The 16343-nt window shown below is 50.7% G+C and overlaps 1 protein-coding gene across 1 annotated transcript in view; it reads left to right on the top strand.

The window, feature by feature from the left end:
* The first annotated feature begins 4023 nt into the window (after positions 1-4023).
* Positions 4024-16343, top strand: part of MSRA (methionine sulfoxide reductase A) — a 159306-nt gene continuing 146986 nt past the window's right edge. Inside the window, exon 1 of the mRNA XM_055132672.1 lies at positions 4024-4444. Coding sequence (XP_054988647.1) covers positions 4309-4444 — 136 coding nt within the window. The 5' untranslated portion in view covers positions 4024-4308. The remainder of the gene's footprint in view (positions 4445-16343) is intronic.

Below are 16343 nucleotides of genomic sequence, written 5' to 3'. Positions count from 1 at the left end.
CCTGCTGTTAACAGAAACAGGACACAGGGCACAAGCAGAGTCTAGTAAGTACAAGTGAACAGGACTCAAGCACAATCAAAATAATTAGTTGAGTTCTCTAGCTGGGGCCCTTTGTACACGAAACTGTGAGAGGAACCAGCACATCTCCCCTCCCCATCTACTACCTTTGAAAATCTGGTTAACAGAGAAGCGACACCCTTGCTAAGGCCTATTTGACTCGACGGGTTGCCTCCATCCCTCAAACACAGAGCCTGTAGGAACGTGGCACAAACACGTGCGACTTCCAGGAAGGCCCTTCTGGAAAGGCTCTGGGTGCGGCCAGGGAAGAGGAGGGCTGAGAACCAGGTGGCAGGTGAGACAACTCCGTCCTAGACGATGCAAGTGGGGTGTGCTACTCCATGAATGGGGCAGCCCTCCAAGTCGTCCCCTGCATGCTGCCCCCTCCCCGTTTTCCTACTTCCTTGCATTTCACAGGGAGGGAGAAGGAAATAAGATAATCTGAGTGGACACTTCCCTGGACCACAGGGAGTTGTGTGGCATCAAGACTGTGAAGGGCAGTACCCGCTTCTGATGGAGGGGTCTTAGCTGGGTGCAGGGAGTGTTGGGTCTTTGGGTTTCCCTTTTGGCCGAGGGGGCTTCCAATGAGTCAAAGGGAGTACAGAAATTATCTAGGTGGATCTTGGGTACCTAGAAAGGAAGTTCTTCCTCCTTTGTTAGTAGGATGGCCTAATGGCCAGGTCTCAGCAAAGTTCCCTGGTGAGGGAATGTCATTTCCTTATTTTCAATGAGGTCGGGGGATGAGGAAGAATGACATGCTCCCTGTTGGACATACACTACAGGCCATGCATTCCTCTTTCCTGCTGGACAGAAAGGAGATTCTGGGATGCGTATCATACAGAGTAGCCACAAGGCCTGGACCACCCTCCTCTGGACAAGTCCTAGTGAAAACACACTTGTTTCAGATTCGCTATCTTTGGCATTCTGTAAAGCAGCCTCATCTAATTGTCCAGCTGAAACGTATACTTAGGTTGGGGGTAAAGTGGTATTTAAAAAAATTATTCTCACAGATTTGGGTTCAGGAGTTCCCCTTGGTATTTGGGAATTGATCCCAGCGGTGCTTGGGGACCATTTGGCACTGGGGATAGAACTAGGGGCTCCTGTGTGCAAAGCACCCAAACTAACCCTGTGAGCAGCAAATGTGCTGGTCCCCAAGAGGCAAGGCAGAGCCATTTTTGAACAAGTGGACAATAAATTTATGCTAACTGAAATCAGATTTTTGGTTGATTAACCGCTGAACATCTTCCAATCAGTACAAGGCCCTGGGAAGCGTGCTGGAGCCATACTGTAGTGGTTTGCCTTGCACAGGGCTGACCTGAGTTTGATGCCCGATTCTGAATGTCCCCCAGGCCCTCTTCGAATGTGGAGCCAGGAGTAAGGTCCGAGCACTTGTCTGGGGTGGCCCTCAAAGAAAAAGGTATCAGGGAAGAAAGGAACAGGTCCTGTACAGCGGGAACTCAACAACTCTAGGGTGTTGAAGAAGAGAGACTAAAATTTCTCTCTGCTCAAACTCCTATATTACATATGCGTATTGTAAGTGTATATATGTAGCACTGTCGTCCTGTTGTTCATAGATTTGCTTGAGCAGGCACCAGTAATGTCTACGTTGTGAGACTTGTTTTTACTGTTTTTGGCATATCGAATACGCCACGGGTAGCTTGCCAGGCTCTGCCATGCGGGGGTACGGGATATTCTTTGTAGCTTGCCAGGCTCTCCGAGAAGGACGAAGAATCAAACCTGGGCCGGCCTCCTGCAAGGCAAATGCCTTACCTGCTGTGCTATCGCTCCATATCTGACCTGTATGATGTAGGCAGGTAGACAGGGAAAGGCCCTCAGCAGTGAAACTTAGGTCAACAAAATTTCTGTGAAGGAAAGTTCTGAAGTTGATCCACTCTGTGGACGGGGCGGGGGGGGGGGGCGGGGAGGTTGCGGGGGTAGACCTGATAAGACCTTCAGCAAAACCCTGAGGAGATTGGACCCCTCCCCTGGAATATCCTCGGATCTCTCTTGTAATCCAATTAATTTTAGTGATTCAGCCCAAAGAAGACATAAGAACATTCCAGACCAAGACATCCCGAGAAGATAGTCCATAAAAGCCACCTTGAACAACGGAGGGGTGCGCATATGCTGTCTGAGCCTATGTGCTGCTTGTGCCCATGTGGCTGACCACATTCGGTGCCTTAGCACGCGTCACCTGCATCTCCCCTCTTGAGATGTGTACTTTCATGTCTAATGTTGGGATGTGCGTAGCTCTCTGCCCTTGGAGAAGCTCGTGTTCCCTCTTGAGCTGTTACTGTCTCACTCCTCTACTTTCAAAAACCCTCCAAATAAAGACCGTGTAATTTCACTCCTGTGCTATCACTCCATAGCACAGCGGGTAGGGAGTTCGCCTTGCACCTGGGTTCGATTCCTCCCTCTGAGAGAACCCGGCAAACTACTGAGAGTACCGCACGGCAGAGCCTGGCAAGCTACCAGTGATGTATTCCATATGCCAAAAACAGTAACAAGTCTCACAATGGAGATGTTACTGGTGCCCGCTCTAGTGAATCAATGAGCAACAGGATGACAGTGATACAGTCTACTCCTGAAATTCCTTTCTGCGAGGGGAGACAAGAACCCAGTAACCCTGGGTCCTGGGTGACAGAGGTGGATCGGGAGAGAGTGACCCTCTTTCTCCTCCCCACTTCATGAGTTACCTGTGAGGCCCACTGACATCACTGTACTGCTTGGCATATGTATCATGTATACATGAAAGGATGCCCAGGTGGCAGTCTTGAAGAATGTGCCTTTTTTGATTTGTTGTAAAATCTGAGCATGATTGCAAAAATAACAAATGGAAGCTATTTTAGGATGGAGGATATGGAGGAAAAGTACCTGTGCAGAGGTTGAGGCTGGGCTTATTCAGAACATTTTTATTTTTTTTTCTTTTTGGGTGACACCTGGCAATGCACAAGGGTAACTCCTGACTCTGTACTCAGGAATCACCCCTGGCGGTGCTCAGGGGACCATATGGGATGTTGGGAATCGAACCCGGGTCGGCTGCATGCAAGGCAAACGCCCTGCCCGCGGTGCTATCGCTCCAGCCCCTATTCAGAACACTTTTAACAGTTCAAGCATTTCAAAACAGCATTTCCGGCTCCTTCCGTGCCAGCTGCACCTTGCAGCGAAGGGCACGAAGGAAGACCTGGGCAAGCGGCTGCACAGCTGAGGGTGAAGTGATAAGCAGTAGCCCATCAAGCCCATTATGCAAAAATGCAAACATTTGTTTCCGTGTTTGTTTTTTCTTTAATGGCCATACAAGCATGTGTGTGTATTTTCCTAGGGTTACACCTGTGTGTGTGTGTGTGCATTTTCCTGAGGCTATACCAGGCAGCACACAGCAGCCATATGGGATAGAAAATAGTGCTTCTCCTGCACCGGTTGATTCCTTCCGCTCTTGGTGGCAGAGTGCTTCTGATGTTTTGTTTCATACCAATCAACCAGTAAACAGACAGGCAAATCAGTGTGGGTCTCAAAGGCAGTTAACTGAAGAAAAACAAAAATGCAAGAAAAACTCCAAAACCGTGTCCTGGTATAGAAGCATGACCTTCAGTCTTCAAACGCTCAGCAATGACTCAGCCTTCAGAAGCTGAGTTGTAGTAATCTCATAGCAAAAAAAAAAAAAAAAAACAAAAAACCCAAACCTCACAAAAACAAAAATACAAATATCAAAAGCAAAAAAGAACACCAAAAAACCACCAAAGCAAAGCCCGCCCCCATAAAAAAACAAAAACAAGAGAAAAGAAAACCAACAAAAACCAGAACCACAAAAATAGAGGCAAATTGCCCAGAGGAAATCTCAGTTACACCATAAACCCTTCCAAGGTTAAATGACACGCCTGGCCCCGTGCTCCAGGCTTTGGGGCTACTTCCCCCTGGATTAGTCCAGACCACAGGCAAACCCGGGTCCCTGAAGCGCGGGGCGGGGGCGTGCGGTGGGATTCCGCCCCTCCTGGCAGCGCGTCTGCTGGACGGCCGAGCTCTGCGCGGCGAGCGCTTTTTGTCCCCTGCCGCTTCTCGTACCCGGGCCGCGGGCTGGGGGCCGTAGCCGCGGGTGGAGGACAGCGGCCGGTGCCCGCGGGCGCGCCCCTCCCTCACCGCGGGGGCAGAACCCGCCCAGGGTCACGGCCCGCCAGTCCCGCTCCGGTGACTCCGTTCCGGGGCGGCCCCGCCCGCCGCAGTAGTCGCGGCCGCCTCCGTCCCGCCCCGTTCATGCTCCCGGTCGCCAGGACGACCCGCCAGCTCGGCCGCGGCCTGCTGAGTGCAGCGCGAATGGGCGACGCCACCTCCGCCATCATCCGCCCCCAGGAGGCCCTGCCGGGCCGGAAGGAGCCGATCCCCGTGGCGGGTAAGGGGTGCGCTGCGCACGCGCCGGCGCCGCCGGGGGAAGCCGCGGGCGGGCGGGCGGCGGCGGGGGGCCGCGAGTGCGCAGGCGCGGGGGGTGCTGCGGACGGCGAGTGCGCCGGCGCGGGGTCGCGGGCGGCGGGGCCGCAAGCGCGCAGGCGCGGGGGGCTCGGGCGGTAGGCGGCGGTGGGGCCGCGAGTGCGCAGGCGCGGTCCCGGACGCTTCCCGCCGCTTCTTGGCGTGGGTGCCTCGCGCGAGGCTCTTTGCTTTGGTTGCTCTGAGTCCCGAGGGCGCCCCCCAAAGAGGAAAACTGCCCCGTGGACATTCTAGACGTCGGGCTGTGATGCTGGGAGTTTCCCCAGATCCCTGCGGAGCTCCCTTAGGTCACCGCAGCTGGTCAAGCGACCCCGCCCTGCGGCTGCCCGGGGCCCAGCGCGTGCAGGATTCACTTTTGGGGGTGACATGCCCTGGGATCATATGGGGTGACAGGCCTCCAGGCTGGGTGGGCTGCGTGGGAGACAAGTGACCTACCCGCTGTCCTATGGCTCCAGCTCCAGGAATCATTTTGTTGTTGTTGTTGTTAATTGTTTGTTAACAGCTTGTGTGTCTCATACTTACAAAAGCTGGGAGGGCTGGAGAGATGGTCCAGGGCCGAGTCGCAGCCCTGGGACGCCACAGGCACAGTTTTCAGCACCACCTGACCCTGCAGCCTCTTCAGCAGTAGTCCCAGCGGCCCCAGGCCACTGCTGGGTTGTGTCCCCGAGGGTCACCCCGAATAGCAGCACCGCATTCTCAGTCCCTTGCTTTGAGCCAAGGAGTATCAGCGTCTCTGGGGCACTAGGCTGGGTCTAAGCAGTGCACTCCCCGCTCCCCCTTCCCAGTGCCCCCACCCCAGAAAAGTTAGAGAGAAAATTCCAGTTGCATTGCTTCCAGGAAGGCCAGTAAAGTGAAGTGGTCAGACAGTTGGCTGCCCAGTCAACCAGGTCATGTCAAACTACAGGAAGTGTTTTCAAAGGCTGAACCCTGGTGTCTACTCTAGCGAATTCCTGCTCACAGGGACAGGAGTCTGAGTGTGGGAATAGAACCAGGGTTAACTACATGCAGGACAAGCACCCTGCCCACTGGACTATCTCTCTGGCCCCCACAGCATTGATTTTGGTTTTGAGTCACAGAGGGTGCGTGTTGAAAAGAAAATCCAAATGATCCTTTAATGGTGCTTTTCTCTAAACTCTACAATTTGACTATTTAAACCTTATTGTATTATTTCATCTTAAAAATGAACCTTCTTTGGAGGAAAGAAATCAAGGGGAAGGAGGAAGGTGAGAAAGGGAAGTGACCGGGGAGCCAAGGGCCTGGGTTCTGTGACGTGGGGGGGGGTGGTAGAGCCATATACCCAAAGCTCAGACTCAACCACACTGAGAACATGAGATCCAAACTAATCTTTGAGATGTGCCTGTCAAGGGGGACGGGGAGATGGGGACACCGGTGGAGGGAATTGGCATTGGTTGTGGGATTGATTTTGAACTATTGTTTGCCTAAAACCCAACTATCAATAACTTTGAAAATCATGGATCTTTAATTACATTTAAAATTTTACCACAAAATTAAAATAATAACCTTCCCCCCCACCCCCGCACTTTTCCACATGAGGGTTGGTGCGCGGGGACATTCTTCTCCATTCTGGGCTTGGCTAGCGGTATTGAGTCTCTTCCTTATTCATCACCGTGTCTTTGGTCTTTTTCCAGACATCATAGACTGGCCAGTATTCTTGATCACTCTGTGAAAGTAGTTCAAGGTCATGCAGGACCCAAATATAGCTCTGCCACATCGTAACCAAAGTCCTTTTCGTCTGGTCTAGAAAAGATGCTTTTGAGAAACAAGTAGTCAATGTGACAGAAACAAGATGGTTTCTTTCTCAGAGCCAGATAACCCTATTTGAGGAACCTGGGCTCCCCATGTTTTCCGGTCTGCATGCTGCTGGTCACACAGCTCCAAGGCCCGGCGGTTTTTGTGAATGAGGCGGTGTTTACAGCCTATTCTGCTGGAAAACCTTCTCTCGCTTATTATGTCAGCTTTATTTATTTATTTATTTGCTTTTTGGGTCACACCCGGCTACACACAGGGGTTACTCCTGGCTTTCCACTCAGGAATTACTCCTGACGGTGCTTGGGGACCATATGGGATGCTGGGAATCGAACCCCAGTTGGCCACATGCAAGGCAAACACCCTACCTGCTGTGATATCACTCCAGCCCCTTATGTCAGCTTTAGACGGTGCCTTTCCAGTCTTCTTGCTGTGCTCCTCATCTGACCGGTGGCTGTCAGTGGCTGTAAGCGTGAGGCTTATGACTTCCTATTTTTGTCCTGACAGCCAGGTTCATCTTTATCCAGCTTCCATCTGCTGAACAGCTCACTGTTCCTCTGTCTTTTTATGTACCCCGACACTCCCAAGTTCACACATTTAGGTTTTAGCAGACCAAGCCTGTCTCTGCCACTTTGGCGAGGGCCTGATAGCAGGTCTGCTGTGCTACCAAATACTTTTGGGGTGACAGGGTATCAAGTTCATTCCCATCCTGGTATTCCTTATGAAAAGTTATACTCCCTTATAAAATTTGTCGTTGTGGGTAATCCTGTTTGGGCAGAGGGATAGCTCTGTGGACTGGTGCTTTGCAAGCAGGACACTCATGGTCCCCAGCACTCCCAAGAGTGACCAAAATGAAAACACTAGCTCAACAAAACATAACCTCCCTTTGGCCAGTGCAGAGCTTAGGCATCTGGTTTCCTTCCCTGTGACCAACCCCAGGTCAATCCCTGGCACCAGAGGGTTCCTCCAGCATAGAGCCAGGAGTGATCCCTGAGTCCAGAGCTGGGAGGAGCCCCTGGATATCGTTAGCTGTGGCCCCTCCACCCGGCCCCCCCTTCCCTCCCCACCCCTAAACCTCCTCCAAAGACCAGATTTCTGCTTTACAAGAAAGTGGCATTCAAACCTTTGAACTTCTCTAATGTTTAAGCTCTTCCAGGCTATTGAAAGTGGGTCAGAACATGGGTCGGCCTCCTCTGGGCAATTGTTTCCAACAAACCCAGTGGGCAGCCTCATTTGAAGTTGCCTTTGTTCTGTCTCTGTGGCGCTGGCAGCCGCCTGGCAGGTCCCCAGCACTTGCTCAGTCTTTCTGGGGTAGGGGGTGGGGGTGCTGTCTCGCTTGGTTCCAGCCCCTGGCTATAGAGCAGCACTCCGAGAATTTCGAGATGGGGGAAAATGGGGGATTTATGCTTGTTTAACTGAACTGGTGGGCAATTAATTTCTAGAGATAGGCAGGAAGTGGAAAGCTTATAATTAAAACCTCAGAGTGCCTCCTGTGTTGTTAAAATGTAAGTTTATTATAGTTAGAACTGATCTTATTTCCAGTGAATTAATTATCATAAAAGCCCAGCTTTTACTTTCTTTTTTTTTTCATGTTGAAACAATGCTAATCTTTTTGATCAGGTGTTTGGGATTTGGAGATATAATTCAAGATAATGTCGACATCTCCTATTTAATCCCTTTCTTGCCTTCATAATCTTAGTTTGTGTTCATTCTGTTCATTGCTTTGCTGCCTTTTGGGGGAGAAAAAGAATTGTAGAACCTCTAAAGGTATCGTCTTTCAAAAACTTTTTAAAAAGCAGAAGGACATGGAAGAAATACAAAGGATGGCTCTTTTAGAGGTAATTGAACAGTGACATTAAAATTTTTCAGATATACACAATAAGAACCAAGAGGGGAAATAATAGAAAGTGTGAGGAATCATACAAGATCCTTTACTCTACTCTTTGAAAATAAGCCTGAAAACTCAAATAAGTAGGTAATTTTTAGGAAAGTGTAATGGACACAAACTGACCCCAGAAAGAGGTAGAAATCTAAAGAGATTTACTCTTTTTAGAAGAAATAAAAGTTGTCAAAGAGTTGCTTCTCCTGAAGCATTTTATCTAGAGAATTTTCAGACAACTTGCATTAAATATTTAAAGAGAAGAGAATTCTAATACTCTTTAAGCTGCAAACATTTTTGGATTCTTTTTAAGAAGCAAGACTGAAACCAAATTTGATAGAGATTGTACAGAAAACAGCAAACAAATTTCATATACAAATACTCCTGCAAGTATATATGGGGAAACAACTAGCCATGGACTTTAGTCCGAGAATGCAAGGATGGGTCAATACTTGGAAATTTATTAATATTCTCATTCATTGGTGGCAAATGACCAACTGTCTTCTTAGATGTTGAAAAGTTAAAAGACAGGTCTAAGAATCATTCTTTTCATGTTTCATTTTTAATTTATTTTTGTGTGGTATTTGGGATTGAACCCAGGTCTCATGCATGCGAGGTGAGCACCTTGGTGTTGAGTTCCAGCTCTGGCTCTTAGCAATCATACTGCGGGGGCACATGTTTGAATCACAGCAAGTGGTGCTGAGGGGTGATTCCTCGCTCTGTGCTCCTGTATGTGCTCGTGAGGGTCACAGGGGATGCTGGGGAACAAACAGGGTCAGTTGTGTGCAAGACAAGCTTCTAGCTCTGAACAGTCATTCTTGAAGCCCCTCAGAGGTGGCGCCTTGCTCAGCCCGGTCAGTCATGCCGGTCTCAGTAAACGGTCAGTCATCGGCCTCCTCTCAGAAAAGAGGGCTGGGTGGGGGCGCTGGAGCGATAGCACAGCAGGTAGGGCATTTGCCTTGCCGACCCGGATTTGATTCCCAGCATCCCATATGGTCCCCTGAGCACTGCCAGGGGTGATTCCTGAGTGCAGAGCCAGGAGTAACCCCTGTGCATCGCCAGGTGTGACCCAAAAGGGGGGAAAAAAAAAAGAAAGCTCAGGCCAAAGCGGGTCTTGCTGTGGAGAGCACAAACTTCAACCGATAGGGCATGGGGTTCCATCCCCAGCACCCAGACGTGCCATCGATGTATCTTTTACAAACAAAGTTAGCAAGAAGTATGCAAGAGTGGCATGGTGCCAGCTGCACCTTGCAGCGAAGGGCACGAAGGAAGACCTGGGCAAGCGGCCGCACAGCTGAGGGGGGAGGCTGAGGGAGTCTGGAGCCTTGACCACTAGGCCCATTTCTAGGAACCAGCGTTTCCCCATTCCACTAGCTGTAAAGACTGTCGGTTTGAGGAGGAGGCGGGGAGGATTCCTCTCTGATCTCGGTGGGAAGAAAGGCCTTCTTCCTAATTACGACTTCACTCACGTGACATAAAACTTTTGATAAATGAGACTACATCGAAACCTACACAACAAATTCAGAAGACAAGCCGTGGAAACTCTCCACAACACATAGCCTGGGGGAAGGCCTGATCTCCCAGATCTATGAGAAACTTCTAGAAATTAATAAGAAAACACCAACACCTGTTAGAAAAATAGGCAGAGTACATGCAATTGAGAGAAAAGGAAGTACAATTGACTTTTGAACAGAGAAAAGGATGCCCACCCTCACTCCTAATGAGGGGAATGCAAATGCCAGTTTTCAGTTTTCAGACTGGCAGGCCCCCAGCACTTTGATGCTACGCTCGGTTGGATTATCCGTAAGGAAACGGCCCTCTCTCCCTTTGCTGGCGAGGGGGTAAATTGGCTCTGTTCTCATGGAATGCAATTTGGCGCTAGCTCTCAAAAATGGAAATGCATCTACTTTTTGACCCAAGAATTCCGTTTCTGGGAACTTACTCTCCAGCTATTCTTGCACACGTGCCAACAGATGACGGTCCCTTCCCCCAGCAGTCTCGGCAAGAGCCGGAGATTGGAAGCCACCCAAAAGCCCAGCGAGAGGGGCGAGTGAGACGAATGATGACTCGTCCTCACAAAGAAGCGAGCGGCTGGAGGAAAGAACACGGGAAATGGATCTGAATGCGCAGGGAGAGGTTGCCAAGGGGGAGAGTTCAGTGCAGGAAGCCCGGTCGGGACAGAGCGGGAGAGTGGAGTCCGAGCGCAGAGCGTAGAGGGGTGCGCGGGGTGTCCCAGTGGGCAGTGCAAGGGCTCCTGTGTTCTGGACCACTCTCCAGGCCTCTCTCGCTGTGCATGATGGAGTGAAGTCCCTCCGTCCCGAAGATGACGCGCCCAGGCAGTGTCCAGGCTAATTGACCACCTTTCTATCATCGTGTGTCATCCCCGTATCAAGTTCTCTTCAAAAAAATTTTTTTGCTCCCTTTTTTTTTTTTCCTGTCAAGTAAGTCTCTTCCCCCCTACCCCCCTTCCATCCTCAACTTGCTTTTGTAATCAAAATCTACATTTTGGCATGATTTAAAAATCTAAATTTAGAGGGTGAAATTGGAATAAGTTAATCCAAGTCATTTTACATTTCATACATATTCATTTTTATTGAAACACCCATCGTGGTGGCGGCATTTTTACAAAGAAAAGATCTTTGGGGACAGATTCCTTCCACTATTATGTGGAAGGCATTATGTGTATTTCTTTTATTTTGAGTGATGTACATAGACTTTTAAAAGAAAATGATGGAAAACAATTTTTCTCTTAGAAGGAATTTTCCCAATGTCTGATTAATTTCTAAATTGCAGGACCCAGGACTATTATTTCCCCCCTCGGCTTCTTGTCTAAAGCCTTTGATTTTTATGCTCTGTCTCAGAGCTCTGTTTCCCTGACACCCTAGGAGACAGGGTCTCCCAGAGCGCCCCCCACTTTCTGGCCTGCCCTACCGCCTTCTCCCCCTGCCGATCCATGAGCCCCATTTTCTGGTAACGCGAGTTTCAGTGTTTCTCCTCTGCATTGCTCTCATGGTTCTGCCCTTGAGACCCCACACTCCAGTGCTCATTCAGCTGCTCATCAGATGTCTGTTAAATGCCTGCTTAGGCAAAATAGTAGGTTTGGTCGTCCTCCTCCCCTTCCCCCCATCCCTCCCCCTCTTCTCTCTCTCTCTCTCTCTCTCTCTCTCTCTCTCTTTCTTCCTACCCCCCCCACTATCCCCTCCCTGCTATTGAATCTTCATTATTTCTGGCCCTGTTTGAAGTCTCTCTCTCCCACACGTGTCTTCCTTTCTCCAGCCTGAAGCTCTCCCTTGTCTTCCTTTCTCCAGCCTGAGGTTCTCCCTTCATTCATGTCTGCTGGCCTGATAATCAGGTGTAATTTAGGGGTCCTTCCTCTCAGGGCCTGCCCTGAGTGCTGGGACTGGTCCGTGTCTGTCGGTCTGAACTTTCATTCAATGTGTGTGCATGTGCATGCATGTGCATGCATGAATGTATGTATATGTTCATGCATGTGGATACTGGATATAAGTGTGTGCATGTGCATGCGTGCATGTATGTATGTGTGTGCGAGTGCATTTGAGTGAGTGTATGCATAGTGCTGTGAGTCTGTATATGTATATGTGTGTGGGTATAAGTGGGTGTATGTGTGTGTTCATGCATGTGTGCATGTGTGTGCATGCGTGTGTGTGTGTACGTGTGTGTGTGTGTGTATGTGTGTGGTGGGGACACAGAATTCATAGCCCTTCAAGATGCCATCTTCCCATCTTTCTCACACCACAACTTAATCCCCAGTGTCCTTGGAGCTTCCCAGCACTTGGCATCTGTGCAACCGAGGCATTAGCCTGTGGGCCCCTTGTTCTTTTTTTGGGGGGGGGCTTTTTGGGCCACACCCAGTGATGCTCAGGGGTTACTACTGGCTCTGCACTCAGGAATTACCCCTGGCAGAGCTCAGGGGACCATATGGGATGCTGGGAATCGAACCCGGGTTGGTCACATGCAAGGCAAACGCCCTACCCGCTGTGCTATCGCTCCAGGCCCATGGGCCCCTCGTTCTTGAGCCTTAAGCATAGCAGGCTGAGGGCAGGTTTTGTGGCTGTGGTGAGTGGCGTGGAGAGGCAGCCAGGAGACACACCATGGGCCAGTGTGTGTTTGCATGGGTGATGGGGACTCAGATGGGGACCCGGGCCAGCTATACTCAGCTGCCTTCCGTACCTTTACTGCAGCCCTCCAGGAACGCGCTGACCAAGAGCTCTTCGGGTGTAGGGTGGAGTGTCACCTTGGGCCACCCTGAGGCTCTGGGCTGTCCCCTTTCCTGTCACTTTCTTTACGTCCAGCGTGGGAGCTGTGGCCTGGGCTTGGCTCAGAGCTGGCTTTCTGTCCCTCTGCCTGGCTTAGCTCTGTCCTGTTTCTGGTGGACCCGGGTCTGGGGAGCTGGAGGCCAGCCACTGGGGTTTGTGCCTCCCACGGCCGGGTTTCTGGCAAGCAGACTTGGTGCTTGCTGGCAGGCCCAGCTGCAGCCCCCACTGACTGCCCTTCTTTCTCTGCCCCCTCCGATGGCTGCGGCTTCTGTGGCTCCCCCAACTCTCCTCCGTGATTGATTCCTGGAACCTGTGTGTGTGTGTGTGTGTGTGTCCTCTCACTATGGACCTGCACTTCCAGACTGTCGCCACGAACTTGGTCCCCAAAGCAGCCTTCCTGGTCCGTGTGCTGCTCTGATTTCCTCTCCCCATTTCTGCCCAGGCTCCCACCGGCTTCTTAGTGCCCCTAACTTCTATGGCCTTTGCTGGTCCTTCCCTCTCTAGTAAATTCATCCCCTTGCCAGTAAGTCTTGGTGCTCAAGACTCTAGCCTTTTGGCTTGGTTCTCCAGAGGAATGATTCCCAGGAACCACTGGGCCCATAGAAAGATCTGTGTGTGAAGCCGTGTTTGTTTAGCTGGAGTGCTCAGCTGGTTCCACGGGCCCAGCCATGTGAGGACCGTCTTCCCTCCTCCGTCTGCAAGTTCTGATGCTGCTCTCTCCCAGATGACCCCGGCAGAATATTTTCCCCAAAACTGGACAGCCTTTCCACCCAATCCAGCTGACCCTACTTTCTTCCTCTCTGTTCTCCTTCCTCACTCTGCCTTATGCACCCCTCTGACATCTGCCTCAGGCTCGCCCCAGAGCTGCCTGGTCTCCTGGAAACATCCTCCTGCAAAGTCCAGTCAGAGTGCACTTTCCATGGGTGAGCCACTTGGCAGATTTGACATGGGAGGGCAGATGCTGCCCCTCCCCCTTCCCTGCAGGCCTGGAGTCTCCTCAGGAAGGTGGTGGCAGTGCTGGGCCTTAGGAAGGCGTCTTCTATTCTGTTCCTGGGAGACCTTCACATCATTCTGTGCGGGCGTATCTGTGGTGTTTCTCAGCAGGGTATATTTCTGATCCACTTGCTTGTTGAATAAATGCATTAAATTTGCATTATAATATAGCAAAGACTTGTAATAGTGAAACTGGAAGAAATGCAGAGTTACAATATGTTTCCATGAATATATTATCATTGCATGAAAAAAAAAAGGAAGAATAAAAATTGGGAACACTGATTCTCTTCCCAAAGCATGTATGTAAAATGAATTCTTTTGGAAATGGTACCATGGTAAGGTAGTGATATGAGTGTTGAATTTCCCTTTGTGAACTTTTCATATTTTACCTTTGATTGAAAGCAACCTGGCATTCTGCTTTTTTTGCCCTGGTTTGCCTGGGTCAAGCGTGAGATAAGCCCTGGACAAGCTTGCTTGTTCAGTGGAGGCCAGCAGTTATTCATTGGGGGCTAGGGGCTGGGAAATGATGTTTCAACAGATTTTTCCCCAAGGCAAGCGTCATGAAAATGAGCTGCTGTTCAGGGACCCGTCGCTTTCCAGTAGGAGCAAATGAGACCTTCCGTGCACAGCCCTGAAGGCACCGGTCAGAGCTGGCTCTGTGCTTAGAAATCCTGGGGTTTGCAGAGCCGGGGAGGCAGCTGGCCAGGCCAGGCCCCCGGAGAAAGGCTCTGGATCTCATCTCGCCCCCAGATATTGCAATCACAAGGCGGAAGCACGTGTCACCTGCAGCCAGGTGGTGGGGGCGGTGGCATGACCCACGCACGGGCTGGCCTTGGCATTCCCTGTGGGGCCGGAAGCCAAGGTTGGTGAGGTGGCGCGTGGGGGTGCACCCTGGAATGTGAAGGCAGCGAATTTTTATTTTAAGAAATAAAGGGTAAGAAAAAAAAATCAACACCCTTCCCCTCGTTTTCAGGCTAGGGGCAGCACTGCGGCTCTGCGTTTCTTTCAAGATGCAGAGTACAAAGGGAATTGTTTCTTTGCGGGCAAAAAGGAGGAGCTGTCTGCCCAAGATCACTCGGCTGCTTACTGCAGACGCATGCCCCGTTTTAGGAACAAGCGAGCTAAATTTGAAGGGGTTTCCAGGGGCAGGTGAGAACCAGGATTTCTAGCTGTGCAGCAGGGCCCCCGTGGTTGGTGTGGGGGCACGGGGAGGGGTTGGCGCTCTGCAGTGCTTGCTTGCAGCCTGGTTTCCGGTCTACATCAGCGTCCCCACCTCCAGGATGGTTGGCAGATTCATGGCAGGCAAGAGACCAGGATTGGCTGCTGCTCTCTCCCCATGGCTGTCTTAACTGAATTAGAAAGGAACCATCGGTCTTTGCGCAGCCTCTGCTTTCTCTCTGCACGCTGCCCAGTGATGGGCTTTGCTCCCTGTCCGCAGAGGCCTGATCCTGGCCAGCTCTGCCCAGAGGCCTGTCCCTTCCCGCAGGCCACAGCACCCAGGATGGCTTGTCATGCCCGCTTCAGCTCCAGGTGGGATCTGTAAGTTTTTCGTCACCTGTGCTCTCTTCCCCCAACTTCCCAGGCCGCCTGTGTGAGCTCAAGAGAGCGTCTTTCATCTGTCCCTCGGTATGTGAACAGTCCCCAGGGCCTGTGACCTGTATGTGAACGGAACTGCTTGTCTTCTCCATGTCAGGGGCGGGACCCCAAGCACTCACATGTGAAGCGTGTGGCCCTGCCCTTTGAGCCACCCCCCCTGGGCCTAGTATTTAACTTCTGAGGCATTCTTGATGTCCAGAAACATTGAATGGGAAGTACAGCGAGTTCCTGGATGCATCATTCTCCTTAGCAAACCCTCTTCCTAATGATTCACATCAAGACTGAGCATCTGTGACAGCCGGTGAGCGGTCACGGGCGATGTCCCTGTTACTGTTGAGGTCCATTCCATGGGTCTGGACAAATGCAGAGCCATCACTCCAGCATCACAAGGGACACTGTCACAGTCCTAAAAACTCCAGTGCGCCCTCTCTCCCTGACTCCTCCCTCCGCCCTCTGTGCCCCAGCCCTGGGAGACTGCTGTTTTCAGAAGGCACGGAAGGCCAGGCCATTGGGATCCCATGGGTTATCAGCCTTTGCTGGTCACATCTTGGCAATGTGTGTTTCGAATTGCTCCATTGGGAGCGTGTTTCATTTTTTGTCCTGCATAATATTTCACTGAGAGGGGTTGCCACAGTTTCTTTCTTGGTTTTTGGGTCACATGTCAGAAGCTCAGGGTTTACTCCTGGCTCTATGTTCAGGGGATCATGTGGTGTGCTGGGGATTGAGCCTGGGTCTGCCACATGCAAAGCAAATGCCCTACTGCCAGACTATCTCTCTGGCCCCAGTTTCTTTATTTGGTTCCCTCCTGAAGGCCATTGTAGCTTCTCTTAGGTCTTGACAATTATGAATGAAGTTTTAGAAACATCCTCATACAGAAATCTTTTCTTTCAGTAGACATAAGTTTGTAATTCATTTGGGTAAATATACCAAAGGGTATGATCGCCGGATCACTTGGTATCAGTATTGGGTTCTGTAAGAGACAGTCTTCTTGGGCCTTATCCCCAATTTTAAATGAAACTTTTACTATTTTTGGCTTTTTTGGGCTATACCTGGCTGAGTTCAGGATTCACTCCTGGCTTTGTGCTCAGTTGTCAGTCACTTCAGACTGCTCAGGGGACCATTTGCACTACTAGGGAGCAAACAGGTTCCTCACAGGCAAGGCAAGAACCTTAATCCTGCACTATCTCTATAGCCCCCAGGGTCAATTTTAACTTGTCTGACTTTTATTTCTTTTTCTTTTTTTTCCCCTGCTTTTTGCTTTTTTTTTGGGGGGGGGTCACATCCATCGATGCACA

This window comes from Sorex araneus, chromosome 1 (assembly GCF_027595985.1).
Source record: "Sorex araneus isolate mSorAra2 chromosome 1, mSorAra2.pri, whole genome shotgun sequence".
Taxonomy (NCBI): Eukaryota; Metazoa; Chordata; class Mammalia; order Eulipotyphla; family Soricidae; genus Sorex; species Sorex araneus.
This window is presented reverse-complemented; position numbering and strand designations above follow the sequence as displayed.